Here is an 18,471-nt window from a genome sequence, read left to right as displayed (position 1 = left end):
TTTTTAGATTTCTTAAAGGTCTTATCTCAGTAATTTCCTCCAGTGTTACATTCCTGTAAGAAGTCTGTGCTGATTTAATTCTGGCTTCTTGAACATTTCTGATTTTATCTGTTTCACCATTGCTAATTGTGCTTGCAGCTGCCAAGTCTCTAATCTCTGAAATTCTTTCCTGTAACTTTCTTGCCCCTGTACTTTGTTTCTTATTTCAGAAAACTCCTTTAAGTTTGTTTCTTTGATCAAACATTTGATTATCTGTATTAATATCCCCTTATGTGATTCAGTGTAAATTTACTTTGTAACAGGGTCATAGAGTCATACAGCATGGAAGTAGACCCTTCAGTCCAACTTGTCCGTGCTAGCCAGATATCCTACATTAATCTAGTCTCATTTGCCAGCTCTCGGCCCATATCTCTCTAAACCCTTCTTCAGTGATTGGAACCAGGGTCAGGTGGATCTCATTGACTATGAGATCCTTGATTGGGGTTGTTAACCTGGGCCTGTCAGGGAGCCCCGGCTGACAGGTATTAACAGGAGATTCAGAGAGTCCCTTCATTCTAGGGACTGGCTGTGAGCTGGCTGATCAGAGCGTGTGTACCGTGCACATGTCAATGGCTTGGTGATCGGATACCGGCCTTTATGCAGTTATTTCACCTTCCTATTCATGTGTCTGTCCAGATGCCTTTTAAATTTGTAATTGTATCAGCCTCCAGCACTTCTTGTGACAGTTTATTCCTTACAAGCACCACCCTCTGCATAAAAGAAGTTGTCCCTTAGGTACTTTTTGTATCTTTCCTCTCTCATCTTAAACCTGTGCTTTCTAGTTTTGGACATTCATACCCTGGGGAAAAGACCTTGACTATTCACTTTATCCATATTGCCCCTCATGACTTTATAAACCTCCACGATCTCAATAACCCCTCAAACTCTGATGCTCCAAGGAAAATACTCTTGTAAAGGTCTTTGGGACATTTAATTAGACTAAAGACTCAAGAATAGTACAAATCTTTACTGAAATGACTAAATTTTGGTATAGTATGATATGATTTAATCAAGTAAATTTACTGCCCTTTGTTCTTTCGAGGATGAGAAAGAACCAAGAAGCTAATGCATCTGCATGTAAATTGAACAGCTTGATTTAACTGATTTTTAGTTAAGATTAAATGTATGAGAGTTCAGAAAGCCAGTCTTTTGTTTTCATTCCTGAACCACAGACTTTTTGACCAGGCCAATTTATTGACCATCTTTAATTGCCCTTGAGAAGGTGCCAGTGAGTTGCCTTAGAGCATTTATTTAAATAGTGTGAAATACAAGCTAGCACCTTCTAACCCACCAACTCCTTTGGAAGTCTGTGACCAGCTTTAGGAACACGAGTGAATTCCCAAATAATGCCACCAACTCATCTACAGTTAAACACAGTTAATGTACAACTAAGGCAATGCGGTAATCTAGAAATAGTTCTAATATTTTCACACAGGTAATGACTTTGATCCATATCTTTATAGTAATAGATTTAACTGATTTTAATTTATTAATATAGAGTGCATCATTATACATCTAGTGAATGGTTATTGCATTTAGCATCATTTGTGTCGAATTAATTTTATATTTCATTGTCGAGGTGCCAAAAACCAGGGCACTAGCAAATTGACATCATTCCAAATGGGGTACCTATTGTTTGAAACTTATTTTCAAAATTTTTCTCAGTGATCTTTGAGTGGGAGCTGATAATTGATCTCAATAAATGTAGTGCTTTTAGCAGCCATCTTTCATTAATCCATGCCGCATGGACCCAGTGCAATAAGAAAAACAAAATCAGAAATAAAAGAAGAACTCAGTCAATGCATTTGTTACATAAATACAAACGAAGGTAAACAGTTGAGTTTTTAGGAGTTTGGTCATCCTTTCTTCTTAGTTTGCAATTGCAGTTATTAATTTCAATTATTTTCAGCAATTTTTTCTCCTTTTCCCAGCACGCAAAGTTTGCAGTTTAGGAAAATGTGTATTAATGACAGTTAATCCATAAAATGACAGAAAAGTCTTTTCTGCTCACTTAATTACTGTTATTTTCTACTTCCTCCTTCTGTACAGAATGCCATAGTATCCTTTAAGGAAATATGTGCCTTAGCTCCTACTGCCAATCTGACTCAATGCATACTGACTATGTCATCAAGATTACTGAACAATGTCAACACTTCTGCAGTAACACTCAGCATGCAGGACCACTATCCCTATTTGGAACCAATGGAAACGCTATCAGATGCACAAAAGAAGGTTCTGTCATCGTATGACCTGGTAGGAATGTTTTTACATTTGTAACAAAGAAAATTCACATGTCTTGTACATTCAGTAATGTGAACTATTGATTTCTGCCTTAAGATAGCAACAAATTGAAAATGTATTTACAACCAAAATCATTCATAAACTGTCTCTTGAATAGTAGGATTTATGGGAGATGTATAGCTGTAAATAACAATGGACAATTCAAAATGAAGGAGCTTACTTCACAAGTTATTGCTCATTCCAGGACGAGATAGAAAACCTTCGTCAATTTCTTCATTGTCTGTTTATAAACTGTGCCATTTTTATGGTTTTGGCAAAAATCTGGAGTTTGGGTCGTGGGTGAGGTTGTTGACTTGCTCACCGAGCTGCTTTGTTCTCGTTAAGACGTTGCGTCACTGGACTAGGTGACATCATCAGTGGACCCTCTGATGAAGCCATGCCATTCTATTCCCCTTCAAATTTATATTGTCCAGTCCGTAACAGTGAGTCATTTCAGGTTTTGATTTGTATGGGTTTGTATATGGGGTCCAATTCTATATGATTGCTGATTGCATTACGGGTGGAGAACCGAGCCCCTAGGAATGCCCCTGCCTGTCTATGTTTGGCTTGGGCTACTATGGTTACTTTGTCCCAGTAAACTGATGGCCTTCATTGTCTGATTATACCAATATTAAGAAGGGTTCATTGTGTCGTTTTGCTGCTAGATGATGTTCACGTACTCTGATGGCTAGTTTCCTTCCTGTCTCTCTGCTGTGTTGTTTGTGGCGGTCATTGCATGGCATTTTCTAAACCACAGTGGTTCTGCATGTTGTGGGAATGGGATCTGTAATCCTTGTAAGTGTTTGTCGTAGAGTGGCTGTGGGCTTGTGGGCCACTGTGATTCCGAGTGGCTTAGAAGTCTTCTTGTAAGTTCCAATATGTTCTTGATGTAGGCAGTGTAGCCAATGTGTTAGGGCATGCTGTGTCCTCTTGTTGTCTGTTTAGTAGGCATCTGCTGAAGAAGTTGAGAGCAAGGATTTTGTATAAGTGCTCTTCCTCTTTCCTGCGTAGGTTTGGGGTGTTGCAGTGTGACCTGGTCCATTTAAATAGTGTCCTAATGCAGCTTTGTTTGTAGCCATTGGAGTGGTTGCCATGGAAGTTGGCTCTTGACCCGTAATGCAATCAACAAACACATAGAATTGGATCTCATGTACAAACCCATACAGATCAAAACTGGAAATGACACTACTCATCATAACAGACCAGACAGTATAAATTCCCAAGCGGAGTAGAATAACATTGCTTCATCAGAGGGTCCATTGATAATGTCACCTGGCATGGTTTTGAAATGTCTTAACGGGAACAAGCCAGCTTGGGGAGCAAGTCAGCAACCTCATGTTTACTCTGCAGTATTTTCATTCAAGCGAACTTTCAGTGCTAGTTGCTGACATAGTCAGAAAAATATTTGTTTTTTTTAAAATTTGAAACATGATTCTACCAGCTGCTGCTGTTATTGTCTTGGTTAGTTACTAGGGAAGTTCCTGTGAACCAGTAGTATGTTCCTGGTTCTCAATCCTTGACTGTCTCTTTTTTATTCCTTTGATTTAAAATTGATTCTTGGCTAAGGAATATAATTCATTTGTTTGTGCAAACAAAACTATGCTACTTCATTTCATAAGATTGACAAGTCGCCAGGCCCGGATCAGATTTGTCCTCGGCTGCTTTGGGAAGTGAGAAATGCAATTGCTTCGCCACTTGCGAAGATCTTTGCATCCTCGCTCTCCACTGGAGTCGTACCTGAGGACTGGAGAGAGGCAAATGTAATTCCTCTCTTCAAGAAAGGAAATAGGGAAATCCCCGGCAATTATAGACCGGTAAGTCTCACGTCTGTCGTCTGCAAGGTGTTAGAAAGGATTCTGAGGGATAAGATTTATGACCATCTGGAAGAGCATGGCTTGATCAAATACAGTCAACACGGCTTTGTGAGGGGTAGGTCATGCCTTACAAACCTTATCGAGTTTTTTGAGGATGTGACTAGAAAAGTTGATGAGGGTCAAGCTGTGGATGTGGTGTATATGGACTTCAGTAAGGCATTTGATAAGGTTCCCCATGGTAGGCTCATTCAGAAGGTCAGGAGGAATGGGATACAGGGGAACTTAGCTGCTTGGATACAGAATTGGCTGGCCAACAGAAGACAGCGAGTGGTAGTAGAAGGAAAATATTCTGCCTGGAAGTCAGTGGTGAGTGGAGTTCCACAGGGCTCTGTCCTTGGGCCTCTACTGTTTGTAATTTTTATTAATGACTTGGACGAGGGAATTGAAGGATGGGTCAGCAAGTTTGCAGATGACACAAAGGTCGGAGGTGTCGTTGACAGTGTAGAGGGCTGTTGTAGGCTGCAGCGGGACATTGACAGGATGCAGAGATGGGCTGAGAGGTGGCAGATGGAGTTCAACCTGGATAAATGCGAGGTGATGCATTTTGGAAGGTCGAATTTGAAAGCTGAGTACAGGATTAAGGATAGGATTCTTGGCAGCGTGGAGGAACAGAGGGATCTTGGTGTGCAGATACATAGATCCCTTAAAATGGCCACCCAAGTGGACAGGGTTGTTAAGAAAGCATATGGTGTTTTGGCTTTCATTAACAGGGGGATTGAGTTTAAGAGTCGTGAGATCTTGTTGCAGCTCTATAAAACTTTGGTTAGACCGCACTTGGAATACTGCGTCCAGTTGTGGGCGCCCTATTATAGGAAAGATGTGGATGCTTTGGAGAGGGTTCAGAGGAGGTTTACCAGGATGCTGCCTGGACTGGAGGGCTTATCTTATGAAGAGAGGTTGACTGAGCTCGGTCTCTTTTCATTGGAGAAAAGGAGGAGGAGAGGGGACCTAATTGAGGTATACAAGATAATGAGAGGCATAGATAGAGTTGATAGCCAGAGACTATTTCCCAGGGCAGAAATGGCTAGCACGAGGGGTCATAGTTTTAAACTGGTTGGTGGAAAGTATAGAGGGGATGTCAGAGGCAGGTTCTTTACGCAGAGAGTTGTGAGAGCATGGAATGCGTTGCCAGCAGCAGTTGTGGAAGCAAGGTCATTGGGGTCATTTAAGAGACTGCTGGACATGTATATGGTCACAGAAATTTGAGGGTGCATACATGAGGATCAATGGTCGGCACAACATTGTGGGCTGAAGGGCCTGTTCTGTGCTGTACTGTTCTATGTTCTATGTTCTATTTTAACCAATAGTATGTGTTAAATCCAGGCCAACTCTATGGTGATAAGAAAAGAGCTATTGAGTCTAGGTAATTAAGAATTTTCAAAGCTGCGATATACAGTTCTTTTGTAATCAGTAGAGGAATTAAGGGTTCTGGGGAAAAGGCAGGAAAGTGGAGGTGAGGATTATCAGATCAGCCATAATCTCATTGAATGGCAGAGTAGAATGGATGAGCTGAATAGCATACTTCTGCTCCTATGCCTAATGATATTATGGAAAAGAAAAATAACTGAAAAGTGGTGTTTCAGCATTTATCTTGCTTTAACATACACTCTGTTTACAATTATGATGCATCATAGCTAGCAGTTGGGGAAGAAGATTTTTGCAGAAAATAAGATTTCTCTATTTTATTTCATTTTCATCGACGGTGAAACACTTGGGAACGAGCAGAGTTAGAAAGTGAGATAGATGACAGCAAAGCCAATACAAATGAAAAACCAAAAGAACTACGCGTGCTGGAAATCAGAAGCAAAAACAGAAACTGCTGGAAAAGGGTCAGCAGGTCTGGTAGCATCTGGGAAGACAAATCAAAGTTAACATTCCAGTTCCAGATACCCTTCTTTAGGACAAAAGAGTGTGAATAACACTGGTGGTTTTCTCCTACAGTTTTCTAGGTACGATCTTTTGGTTGACGATTGTGTAAAAATCTTATCTGCTGTGCCTTAGTTAGTTGAACGCACCTCTCTAAATCAGGACTTTAGCAGAGAAATCAAAGCTGACATTCCAGGACATTACTGAATGAGTGTTGCATTGTTGAAGGTGAAATTTTCAAAAAAATTCGAAGTAAAGACCATTAGACCAACCATATGGACACTCAGTTGGACATAAAAATCCTGTGGTATTATTTGTAAAAGAGTAGGGAAATTATTATCATGTCCCGGTCAATATTTTTCCCATAATGAACACCAATAAAACAGATTTATCAGGCAGTCATCAACATTGCTGTATGTAGGAGGCTTCATGTCTGCAAATTGAATGCGAACTGTTGTAGGAAATGGTCATTGAAAGGTATTGAAATGGGGTGAATTTACTTGCTACACACCAGCCAAAGCCCGAATGTTCTCCAGGCTTTCCTGCAAGTGGACTCGGAGTGCTTCCGTTTCTGAAGAGTTGCAAATGATGCTGAACATCATACAATCATCTATGAGCATTCTCACTTAAGACCTTGTAATGGAAGAAAAGTCATTGATGAAACGGCTGAAGAAGCACTGCAAGGGATAGAATGTTTTATCTCCCCTTCCAACTCGATGTTGATTTTGCCTTCCTGTTCTCCCTAACTCTCCCTCACCTTTGACGATTTAAATTGCCCTAAACTGGCTTCGCACATAAGTCATTCAGTTGGAAACATGGGTGATTTACAGTGATTGATAGATGAAAGAAAACTATGCGTGATTATGTAAAAAAATTACTCCCAAGGAACTCCTGCAGAGATGCCCTGGAGCTGAGAGTCTGACCTTCAGCAACCACAACCATCATCCTTTTTGCTTGTGTATGACTCCAACCAGTGGAGATTCCCATCCCCCAATTCCCACTGACTCAACTTCTGCTCTGGTTCTTTGATGCCACACTTGGTCACATATTGCCTCGATGTCAAGTGCTGTCAGTCTCATCTCACCTCATGTGTGGAGTTCAGCTATTTCAACCGGTTGTGGACCAAGACTGTAATGAAGTTGGGAGCTGAGCAGCCCAAACTGAGCGTTGTTGAGAAAATTATTGCCGAGCAGGTGCCACTTGATAGCACTATCAGCAGCTCCTATCACCTTTTGCTGATAATTGTGTGTAGATCAGTAGGATGGCAACTGGCAGGGTTTGATTTGCCTTGCGTTTTAAGGACAGGTCACATTTTTGTGATTTTTCACATTGTCAATATTTTGGCCATACTAGAACAACTTGGTTAGAGGCATGACTAGTTCTAAAGCAATGTATTCAGTGCTATTGCTGGAATGTTACCAGGGCCCATAGCCTTTGCCATATCCAGCACCTTCAGCCCTTTCTTGAAATCGTGTTGAGTGAATCACATTGACAGAAAATTGGTATCTGTGATTGTATTGCAGAAGAAGGTGAATGTTTACGCTTCCACCTTGTCTTTTGCAGTGGTGTGCTGATGGAGGTCCATGATTGTTAAAGATGGGGATATTTGTGGAGCCTCTTTCTATTGTTAGTCATTTAATTATCCACCACCATTCATGACTAGTTATGGCAGGATTGCTGAACGTGTACCGAAACCATTGGTTGTGATGAAGGGTCTAGGCCCGAAACGTCAGCTTTTGTGCTCCTGAGATGCTGCTTGGCCTGCTGTGTTCATCCAGCTTCACACTTTATTACCATTAGTTGTGGGATTGTTTAGCCCTATGTGTCCTATACTGCTTCCACTGCCTAGCATGCACATACACCTATGTTTTAGTTTCATCATGTTGAAATCTTATTTTTAGGTAAGTCTGGTAATGATTCTGCATGCTTTCCTGTACTCTCAATGAAACAAGATTAGTCCACTGGATTCACAGTAATTGTACAGTGGCGTTATACCAGGCCATCGGTTACCAATTGTGGTTGAAAACAATTCTGCTGCTGGAGCAAAGTGCCTCATGGATATAAGCAGTCCTCGGGTTATGAATGGGTTCTGTTCCTGAGTATGTCACTAAGTTGATTTCTCATTAGTTGGATGATAAACAGTGTGTGTAAAATATCTGTTCATAAATATAATCATTGATTCACATGTCACATCATTATATGTAAGAGTAATATGGGATCTCCTCTGTAAGTACAAGCATTTGTTAATTCGAATTTATATAAGTTGGGGATCACTGTTACATAGTTTCGAAATGTGAGATATATTTGAAATCTATTTATTGAAATGTTTACTATAAATTGAAATTTAGTGTATCATTAACGTGAAGATGAGACTTTATGTCCACAAGCACTGTTGTTCAACATGATTCATCAGCTTTAGGATGTTAGTAGGTGGCAATCAGCAATAAGTTTCCTTTCCAAAATTGTGACAAGATAAAAGGGGAGAGAGATGAAGAATGTATCTGCAAAGATGGACCAAAGGAAGAAGTGTCCCTTTGGAAGGGGATAGAGGAGAAAGATGTCTCTGTGAAAGGGAAGAGAGGAATAAAATATCTCTGTAAAAGGGGGCAAGGTGTGTCTGTGAGAGGGAGCAAAGTGAAGAATGGTCTGTAAAATGGAACAAGGTGAAGACTGTCTGAGATAACAAGTTGTGGGACTGGATGAACACAGCAGGCCAAGCAACATTTTAGGAGCACAAAAGCTGACGTTTCGGGCCTAGACCCTTTATCAAAAAAGGGAGAGGATTCTGAAATAAATAGGGAGAGAGGGGGAAGCAGATCAAAGACGAGTAGAGAAGGTAGGTGGGGAGGACACAGATAAGTTAAAGAGTTGGGGATGGAGCCTGTAAAGGTGAGTGTAGATGGGGAGGTAGGGAGGGGATAGATCTGTCCAGGTAGGACGGACAGGTCAAGGGGGCGGAACAAGGTTAGCAGATAGGAAATGGGGCTGTGGCTTGAGGTGGGAGGAGGGGATAAGTGAGAGGAGGAATGGGTTAGGGAGGCGGGGATGAGCTGGGCTGGTTTTCGGATGCAGCATGGGAGGGGAGATTTTAAAGCGTGTGAAATCCACATTGATACCCTTGGGCTGCAGGGTTCCCAAGTGGAATATGAGTTGCTGTTTCTGCAACCTTTGGGAGGCAGCGTTGTGGCGCTTCAGGAGGCCCACGATGGACATGTCGTCTGCGGAATGGGAGGGGGAGTTGAAATGGTTCGCGACTGGAAGGTGCATTGTTTATTGCAAACCGAGCGCAGGTGTTCTGCAAAGCCATCTCCAAACCTCTGCTTGGTTTCCCCCAATGCAGAGGAGGCCGCAACAGGTACAGCGGATACAGTATACAACATTAGCAGATGTGCAGGTGAACCTCTGCTTGATGTGGAAAGTCTTCTTGGGGACTGGGATGGGGGTGAGGGAGGAGGTGTGGGGCAGGTGTAGCACTTCCTGCAGTTGTAGGGCAAAGTGCCAGGTGTGGTGGGGTTGGAGGGGAGTGTGGAGTGGACAAGGAAGTCACGGAGAGAGTGTTCCCTCCAGAAAGCAGACAGGGTGGGGTGTGTCGTTGTGAAAGGGAGCAAGGTGAAGAGTGGACAAAATTCATTAAAAAGATGACTTATTGACTGCTTATGCGGCGCATTCAGATTTTGACAGATTTGGAAAGACTGAGGGCAATTCTTACAGGGGTCTGAGTGAAATGGGCTATGGTAAGATTTGCGCAGTATTGGCCAAGGCCAGTCTCAACATCGGGCATACCTCGTAAGCTGTACACAAGCGGCTTGGCGATTTTCTTGCTAGGTAGTGGTATGATACAAATTAAGGAGGATTGTTGCTTATTGATGACTTAACTCGCCTCATTAACAGTCAGCTTCCTGCCTTGCCAAACAAGCTTGACAAATCTTGACATGAAAGTGCCTGACAAATCCAGCCTGTGACTTGCTCCAAAGGAGCTCCTTGTTGTGTCTCAGAGCATGCTCCATGTGCACCACCTGTGTGCAACCCATAGCCATGGATACTGGCATTTGATATGTGCTAGCTTTTGACACGGAACATCTCCAGTTCACATACGGGATGCCTCTGCACTTCAATGCCACAATTCCTAACTTTTCACAACCTATTAAATTATTTATGAAATGAATGAAAATATATCATGTAACTTTCACATTTTACGGGATAGAATGCACTTGTGAGCCAAGGAATTTATAGCTGATAAGGAGGCCCAACGATATTACAAAGCTACACAGTAATTCAGGAACTTTGAAAGTGTACTATCTACATTTCTGGCTCTGATCTTAATTTTATGCCCTTTGTTCTGGCTGTCTCTAACCAGAGGACCAACCATCTTTAAGTTGATCTTGAACACTTAAATTTAATTATCCTTAAACTTGCATACTAAACACATATAATTCTAGTCAGTGCAACCTGTCCTCATAACCTTGTAGTCTCGATGTGCAGATCTCAATCAACTGATTAATTGCACAGTCTCTGACAGTTGATTACACTGCCAGCCTGCATTCTCTCACCACACATCAGTCACCATACTTCTGCACGACTTCTGCTTCCAGAAACATATATGTGGAGAAAAGCATGTGTTCTTAACAGCCAAGGATCACTGGACCCAAAACGTTAACTCTGTTTTCTTTTCACAGATGCTGCCAGACTTGCTGAACTTCTCCAGCAACTTTGTTTTTGTTCCTGATCCACAGCATCTGCAGTTCTTTCAGTTTTTCTTAGCAGCCTTGTCAGCTTGTGCATTATGTTTCAATTATGTCCAGATGGACTATTATTGCAGAGAAAAATAAGTTTTGGTAATAGCAATGCAAACAAATGAATAATAAGTATGCTATAATATATGTGTAAAGCCAGCGTGTTGCAATACTAGAAATAATTGAAGCTATTTGACCCATCATGTCCATATGAATTGCTCTGCCCATTCTCTGTAGACCTAGAGTGTTTTTTCGCTTCAGCTGCTTAACTAATATGTCTGTGCACAATGAAGAAAAATTACAGGGAATGCAGCCATACCCAGTATCCAAGCATTGCAAGCCCACCAGGGGCCACAAATATAAGTCATGACCATAGTAGTAACTTTCCATGCCTTGAAAGCAGCCAGCAACATTTTGGATGTTCCAGATTCATGGATCCAGAGATCCACTTACAGAGTGACCAGTGGCATTGAGATGTCATAAACTACCAGGTGAAGCAATGGTACGAAGTGATGAATCTGGGCCTTATAAAAAGAAGGCAAAAGTGTACAGCTTCCCTGCAGAATTGGAAAATTAATTTTTGTTCACAACTGAAAAAGATCAGAGGGTTTACCTTATCTATCATAAAAGTAATTAATAAGTAAAAAGGGGAATTTGGTTCAACCCCAGACAGTGTTGCACAGTAAATTCAATGGTTGTTTTCCCTTTAACAGCATCCTTTGGACAAAAGACGTTGACAAGCTAAAGGCCATTTAGAAAGTGCAGTTCAGTGAGTCCATCGATATAACCATTACAGCCCAATTGGTTGTTCCCATGCGCATAGTTTTTACAGGCATAACAACCAAAGACAATCCTCACAACCATTTCCTCCTGAAGAAAGAACAAGCGGTAAATATGTCTCTACCAAGTTCAAATATATATGCTTGAGAAAAATATTCCAACCAAGAAACTGGTTTCCAAAACACCTGATGGTGCATCAGTCATAAATTGACACAAATGTGGACTTTCTTACATCTTGCAGAAATGATCCTGATATTCCCTCTTTGTCAATTTTCATGATGTAATGCACCAATAAGCATTCGTGAGTAAGTTTGTGGACCTTTCTCATGTTATGAAAGTTGTTATTAAGAGTGTAAACGTAATTTGAGCAAGAGCCCTTCAGCTCTGCTTGTTTGAATTCTTAGTCTACGAACTCAAAACTGCCTATGATGAATTAATCCTCCATGCTGATATGAGATGGGTAAGTCAAGGGAAGGCCTGATACCTGAAATTGTGATTTTTCTCAGATCAAGGACTGAAGTGTGCAGTAAGCTGTCAGACAATGCATGGTTGCTCATCTTTAGGTTCCTTACAGATATAAAGAGCTGAACAGGGAAGGGAAATGACGGAGACTTAGTGCATATGATCAGTGCTGTGAATGCATTCAAATTGAAACTGGGTCCGTGGCCCTCCCAATTAAAGGTAAAATACTGCAGCACTTCCTGGATTCTGGAGGAAAGAGTTGAAAAAAAATCAAAGACAAAGAAAAATGATTCCATCTGGAAACCTCTAAGAACATCTGAGGAAGTTAACAGAAGAATTCAACGGATGACTTCAGGAATCAGATGTGATGGAATAAATCATGATGTTTGTCTTGAAACTGTCCTTACATCTGGTCCCAAATCTCTGCAATCTGCTCACAAAAACTTTACAATCTGTGGTTTTCTCCCAACCCAAAAAAATCAATTCTCAATTCTTCTAAATTAGACAGTAGTTAATGCCTTTCAATGTTTAGTCTATCTGATCATAAAGCTCTCATGATACAAAAACACTAATCTTATCCCTCCAGGAGGCCCCTGTCACCTACTCTCTGACACATGCTGGTTTAAAGTCATGGCTCCAGAAAGGGTGACAAATGAATTATTAAACCTCTTCATACACATCGACTAAAACTTCTATGCTATGAGTTCAAGATCTAAACTCTAAAATAAATGGTATTAATATGTATCTGGAAATGTTGGAAATAACAGTAGCCGAATCATTATCAACAGTTGCTGTTCTGAAGATGAGAGCAGTGGTTATGGTCTGAAATTGTTGAATTCTGTGTTAAGTATATGGCACAGTCTCTGTTGTCTTACCAGACCATAGAGCACTCATTAGAGATAGATGATTGGTGCTGGATTAACCTGAGGTTCACAACACCTGAGGCAAGAAGAGAGGTTGAAAGGGACATTCTTTCTCAGTGACCTCAGCCAGTGTCAGAATTGAACTCTCACTGTTGGTGTCACTCTGCATTGCAAACCAGCTATTTGACAAACTGAGTTCCATGGAAGGACAACAGGGATGTGATTCTCCCAGGCTGTTCTGGTCTATCCACTGGGGCCAGCTGCAGAATGATTTTGACAACACCCTCAATGGGTGGTTACCAACTAGCCTGAGAACGGGAGAAAATACTTAATGCAAAAAATGCACTTCCTTTCATAATCAGTATTTTTAATAAACAACCTCGTCAAGTCTACAAATTCTAAACAGTATGCAACAAATAATATTAAGTTTGTTTAGCATTATTCTTACAACCTCAATATGTAAATACTTCTAGGGAAAGGCCATATCAGCCCCAAAAATAGTGCAGGAATCACAGAGTGTCATTAATTTCCATCTGTTTGTTGAAATGCAGACTGTACATGTTTGCTAATTTAAATGCAGTCAGCAAAAATTAGGCTGCTGAATGACTACACTCAAATTAGTTAATATTTAAAAGCCAGTCAGTGCCTCTCAAAGGAGCATGCATTCAAACCATGCTGAACAACTACAATATTTGCTGTTCCTAAAGTTGTGGATAATTGCCCAGGTATGTCCTGTTTACAAGAAACAGGAAAAATGTAACCTGGCGAATTACTACCCTATTATTACACTTTCAGTCATCAGCAAAGTAATGGAAGAAGTTCTGAACAGAACTATCAGATGTCATTTGCAAAAGAATAACTTGCTCACTGACCCTAAGTTAGGGTTCCGTCAGGGCCATCAGCCCCTGACCTTATTACAGTCTTGGCCCAAACACAGGCAAAAGCTGAATTCCAGATGTCAGGTGAGGGTGATTGCTCTTGACATTAAAGCAGCATTTAATGGAGAATGGCATCAAGGAGCCTGACCAAAACCGGAGTCAATGAGAATCAAGGGAAAAGCTGTCCATTGGTTGGAGTTCTATCTACCATAAAGATGGTTGCAGGATGTTAGAGGTCAATCATTTCAGCCCCAGAGCATCACTACAGGAGTTCCTCAAGTTAGTGGCCTAGATCCAAACATTTTCAGCTGCTTTATCAATGACATGCCCTCATTCATAAGGTCAAAAGTGGAGATTTTCACTCATGTCGGCATGATGTTCAACACCATTTGAGACTCCTCATATACTCACATTCGCATAGACAAACGTAGGTCCAACAACCCTCAAGAAACCTGACACCACCCAGGACAATACAGGCTGTTTGATTAGCACTTCAGTCCTACTTTCAACATTCGCACCCTTCACCACTGACATATTATTAGCAGTGTACACTATCTGCAAGATGCACCACAGTAATTCACCAAGGCTCCTTCGACTGTACCTTCCAAACCCACAATCTCTACCACCTAGAATAACGAGGACAATGGAAACACCACAAACACTGCAGAATATAAAGAAGGCACCTCACATTTACCTTCACCAGGGCAGCTAGGGTTGGTCAATAAATGCTGGCTGCTCCAATGATGCTCATGTGTCATTAAAGCATAAAATAAAGCTGCAGCAGTGGCTTAGGGAAAGTGTATGATTGGCAAGAAGATTGCATTTGATATAAGAGAACAGAAAAAGAGCTCCAAAAAGATCTTAGTGAGCACTTGAGGCCTTTTTGCAGACTGTTTTCAGAAGAGAGGCTCTTCATCTCAAGTGACCAAGATGTTACATTGATAGTTTTACACAGCCCTATCAAAACCCAATGCAGTTTTCCTCATAGATTAATTCTTCACTCAAATTATGGTATTAGCGTCTGCCGTGTACATCTATATAAAAGATAATCAATCGCATATACTGTTGACTTAAAAATTGTTACTTAGTGAATTAAATTCGGAGTTTACGTGAAACTGAACTGAATGCTGATATTGTGGTCATGTGACTGACCTATTAAGCAGAAATTCCAGGCTAATATGCTGGAGACATGAATTCAAATCCTATCTGGGCAAGTTGTGGAATCGGAATTTATCTGGGGGCTCTTGTGTGGTGACAGAGTCCCAGCCATTGAGCCAAAGGCCTGAGTTCAAGTTTCAGCTCCTTCAGATTTGTGTCATAACATGATTGAACAGGTTGATTTTTAACAAGTATCAGAGATATTAGGAACTGCAGATGCTGGAGAATCCGAGATAACAAGGTATAGAGCTGGGATTTCTGAAGAAGGGTCTAGGTCCGAAACGTCGGCCTTCCAGCTCCTGTGATGCTGCTTAGCCTGCTGTGTTCATCCAGCTATATACCTTATTATCTCTGATTTTTAACAAGCCCTATTTTGAGGCACATGTGGTGTAGTGGTAGTGTGCCTACCTCTGAGTCAGATTGCCCCACCTACTTGAGAAGTGTATGTAATATATTTCAGCAGGTTGTTTAAATATATCTGAAAATGATATTTTTAAAATGGCATCTTGTAGAATTAGTTTCTCAGCATTACAAGTAAAGGCAAGTTATGATGTCAGTTAATATAAGTTGTATCTGATTCCACAGCTTTCAGTACACTTAATTTAGCAGAACAGAGATTTTGGCTTGATTATTTGTGCACATTGTTTTGCCTGAGTTCTTGCTTGACATCAAAATGAATAGCTTTTGGAGTAGGTTTATTAGTTTCAACCTGAGTTATTTTGATATCTCTCGCTAAACATTCCCTGGCCCTAACAGGGTTATTTCCTAGATAACAAAGTGTGAAGCTGGATGAACACAGCAGGCCAATCAGCGAAGCCATTATCACTAATGCAATTTTAACCTCACTGCGAAGCTGAGCTTTTGTGCTCCTGAGATGCTGCTTGGCCTGCTGTGTTCATCCAGCTTCACACTTTGTTATCTTGGATTCTCCAGCATCTGCAGTTCCCATTATCACTGATACAGGTATATTTCCTATCACAGTTTATTAGGTTTCTGATTAAAGTAATAGACCACAGAATCTTTGAATTCTCTGTCTCCTACACAGAATTTTAGATGAACTAGTCTATTGTTAATTTAAAATTAATCTGTTAGCTGCTTTCTGAAAAGAAATGTGATGATCCATGAATTTGCACATGAGAAGGTGGGAGGGGTGCTGTGAGCTCAACTACATTTGTTTATTGACATTTATGTAAGTGAATGTGAGAGGTAAGATTAGTAAATTAGCAGATGACATCAAAATTGGAGGTGTAATGGACAGCCAAGAAGGTTAACCCAAAACACAACAGGACCTTGATTAGATAGGCCAGTGGCTGAGGATTGGCAGATGGGAGGTTAATTTACATAAATGTGAGGTACTGCATTTTGAAAAGGCAAATCAGAGCAGGATATATATACTTAATCGTAAGGCCCTGGGAAGTGTTAGTGAACAAAGAGACCTTAGAGTGCAGGTTCATTGTTCCTTGAAAGTAGAGTTGCAGGTCAACAGGACAGTAAAGATGATGTTGGTATGCTTGCCTTTATTGGTCACTGCATTGAGTGTTTGAGTTGGGAGATTATGATTGGTTAGGTCACTTTTGGAATACTGCATTCAATTCTGGCCTCCTTGCTTATAAAAGGAATGTTGCTTGGGTTGGAGAGTTTAAGCTATAGGTAGAGCCTGAATAGGTTGGGGCTATTTTCTCTCAGTGTTGGAGGCTAAAGGGTAAGCTTACAGAATTTTATAATATCATGAGAGGCTTTGATAGGACAAACAGCCAAAGGATTTTTCCTTGAGGTGGGGAGTCCAAAACCAGAAGGGTATAGGTTAAAGATGCTCTCTGATGAAGGGTCTAGGCCCGAAACGTCAGCTTTTGTGCTCCTGAGATGCTGCTTGGCCTGCTGTGTTCATCCAGCCTCGCATTTTATTATCTGGGTATAGGTTAAAGGTGAGAGGGTAAAGGTTTAAAAGGGACCTAAGGGGCAAATCTTTCATACAGAAGGTGGTGTGTGTATGGAATGAGCTGCCTGAGTAAGTGGTGGACGGTGGTACAATAGCAACTTTTACAAGGCACCTGAATGGGTATATGACCAGGGAAGGTTTAGAGGGATGAAGGGTCTAGGCCCGAAACGTCAGCTTTAGTGCTCCTGAGATGCTGCTTGGCCTGCTGTGTTCATCCAGCCTCACATTTTGTTGTCAAGGGTTAGAGGGATATGGGTGAAATGTGGGCAAATGGGACTAGATTAGTTTAGGATATCTGGTTGGTATGGAAATGTTCAACTGAAGGGTTTGTTTCCATGCTGTATATTTCGTTGACTCTGTCAGCATGCACATGTTTGTGTGAATACTATCAAAACAGCCAATCTCTGAGATATCAGGAAATCACTTCAGATCTGTAATTCTGATTGCATGCAGCTATAGAAACGTGAGGATAGATTTTACAATGCAGTGTATCCCCTGAACTACTCACCGAAAAGCCAGTATTACACTGTGGGGCAGTCTTGGGTTTCAGATGGAACTTGCGCCCCATCTGCAAGGAGATCATGACCTTGAGAGCTGCGGACTAGTCTGACTGACTGGCAGGTTTGTAGTTGAAGCAGTATCAGGAACAAGTGATGGCTGTTGCTGGGACTCCAAACAGTTCTCAAGGCGAAACGTGATGGAGCCCAGACTACAAAGTTGGCCGAGGGTATCGGCTGGGCCTGGCTGGCAGACCCTAGGGAAAGGGGTGTGCATTGAGATAAGTGGGGGAGAGGGTGTGTTAAAAATTTAATATGATCTTGGGTATGTGTCTGTAACGGGCACAGCTTCAACCCACCTAAACAGGTATATTCCCTCCCTGTCTAACATCACCCCACACTGCCGTACATCCACCTTTCAGTGATGCATGTGAAATAATAATTGGGGCAGAAACAGAGTCAGTAGTGACTATTACCTGATCAGTTAAGGGCATAAATAGGCCTCAGGTTGGGCAGACTACTTGATGCCTTCCTGGTCTGTTGTAATGTGCGAGACAAGTAATGGGTAGGTCACCCAATTTATTTTAAAAGTAAACACCAACACCCACATTCACCTGCTCCACCAGGACACCCCCACTGCCTTGAAAATCAAAAATGGTGTTTGTAAGATTATACAGTCCAGCCCACGCAGATGCTTTAAGATCGTGAAAGAGCAGACAGTTTGTTTCCCCTGGCAGGGCTATATAGGACACTGGAGGATAGAGCTTTAGGACAAAGGGTTGATCATTAGAGTTGAGATGAGAAGAAATTTTGATGTTTATAATCCTTTTAATTTTGCATCCAAGAGTGGTGTGGTTGTTCCATCATTAACTATACTCAAGACTGAGAGTGATAGATTTTTGGTTTCTCACAGAATCAAGAGACTCCTTAGGAGCAGCAGGAAATGTAGTTGAGTCAAAATCAGCCAAGACTGTACTGAACGGCAGAGCTGGCTCAAGGCATTGAATGGTTTCCACCTGCACTTTTTTTTTAAGTTCTTAAGGTCACTGAGGATTGATTTCCAGATCAAGCTATTTGAGTTCCAGATGAGATGTTAGAAGGT

General features: G+C 41.3%; 1 protein-coding gene across 3 annotated transcripts in view; it reads left to right on the top strand.

Annotated features, from left to right (window-relative positions):
* plcl1 (phospholipase C like 1) overlaps positions 1 to 18,471 on the top strand; it is a 275,950-nt gene that overhangs the window by 218,615 nt on the left and 38,864 nt on the right. For all 3 annotated transcript variants that reach the window (XM_048535295.2, XM_048535297.2, XM_048535296.1), the window contains exon 3: positions 2,089 to 2,292. In XM_048535295.2, the coding sequence (XP_048391252.1) occupies positions 2,089 to 2,292 (204 nt within the window). The remainder of the gene's footprint in view (positions 1 to 2,088; positions 2,293 to 18,471) is intronic.

The sequence above is a fragment of the Stegostoma tigrinum genome, chromosome 7 (genome assembly GCF_030684315.1).
Source record: "Stegostoma tigrinum isolate sSteTig4 chromosome 7, sSteTig4.hap1, whole genome shotgun sequence".
In the NCBI taxonomy this organism is placed as follows: domain Eukaryota; kingdom Metazoa; phylum Chordata; class Chondrichthyes; order Orectolobiformes; family Stegostomatidae; genus Stegostoma; species Stegostoma tigrinum.
This window is presented reverse-complemented; position numbering and strand designations above follow the sequence as displayed.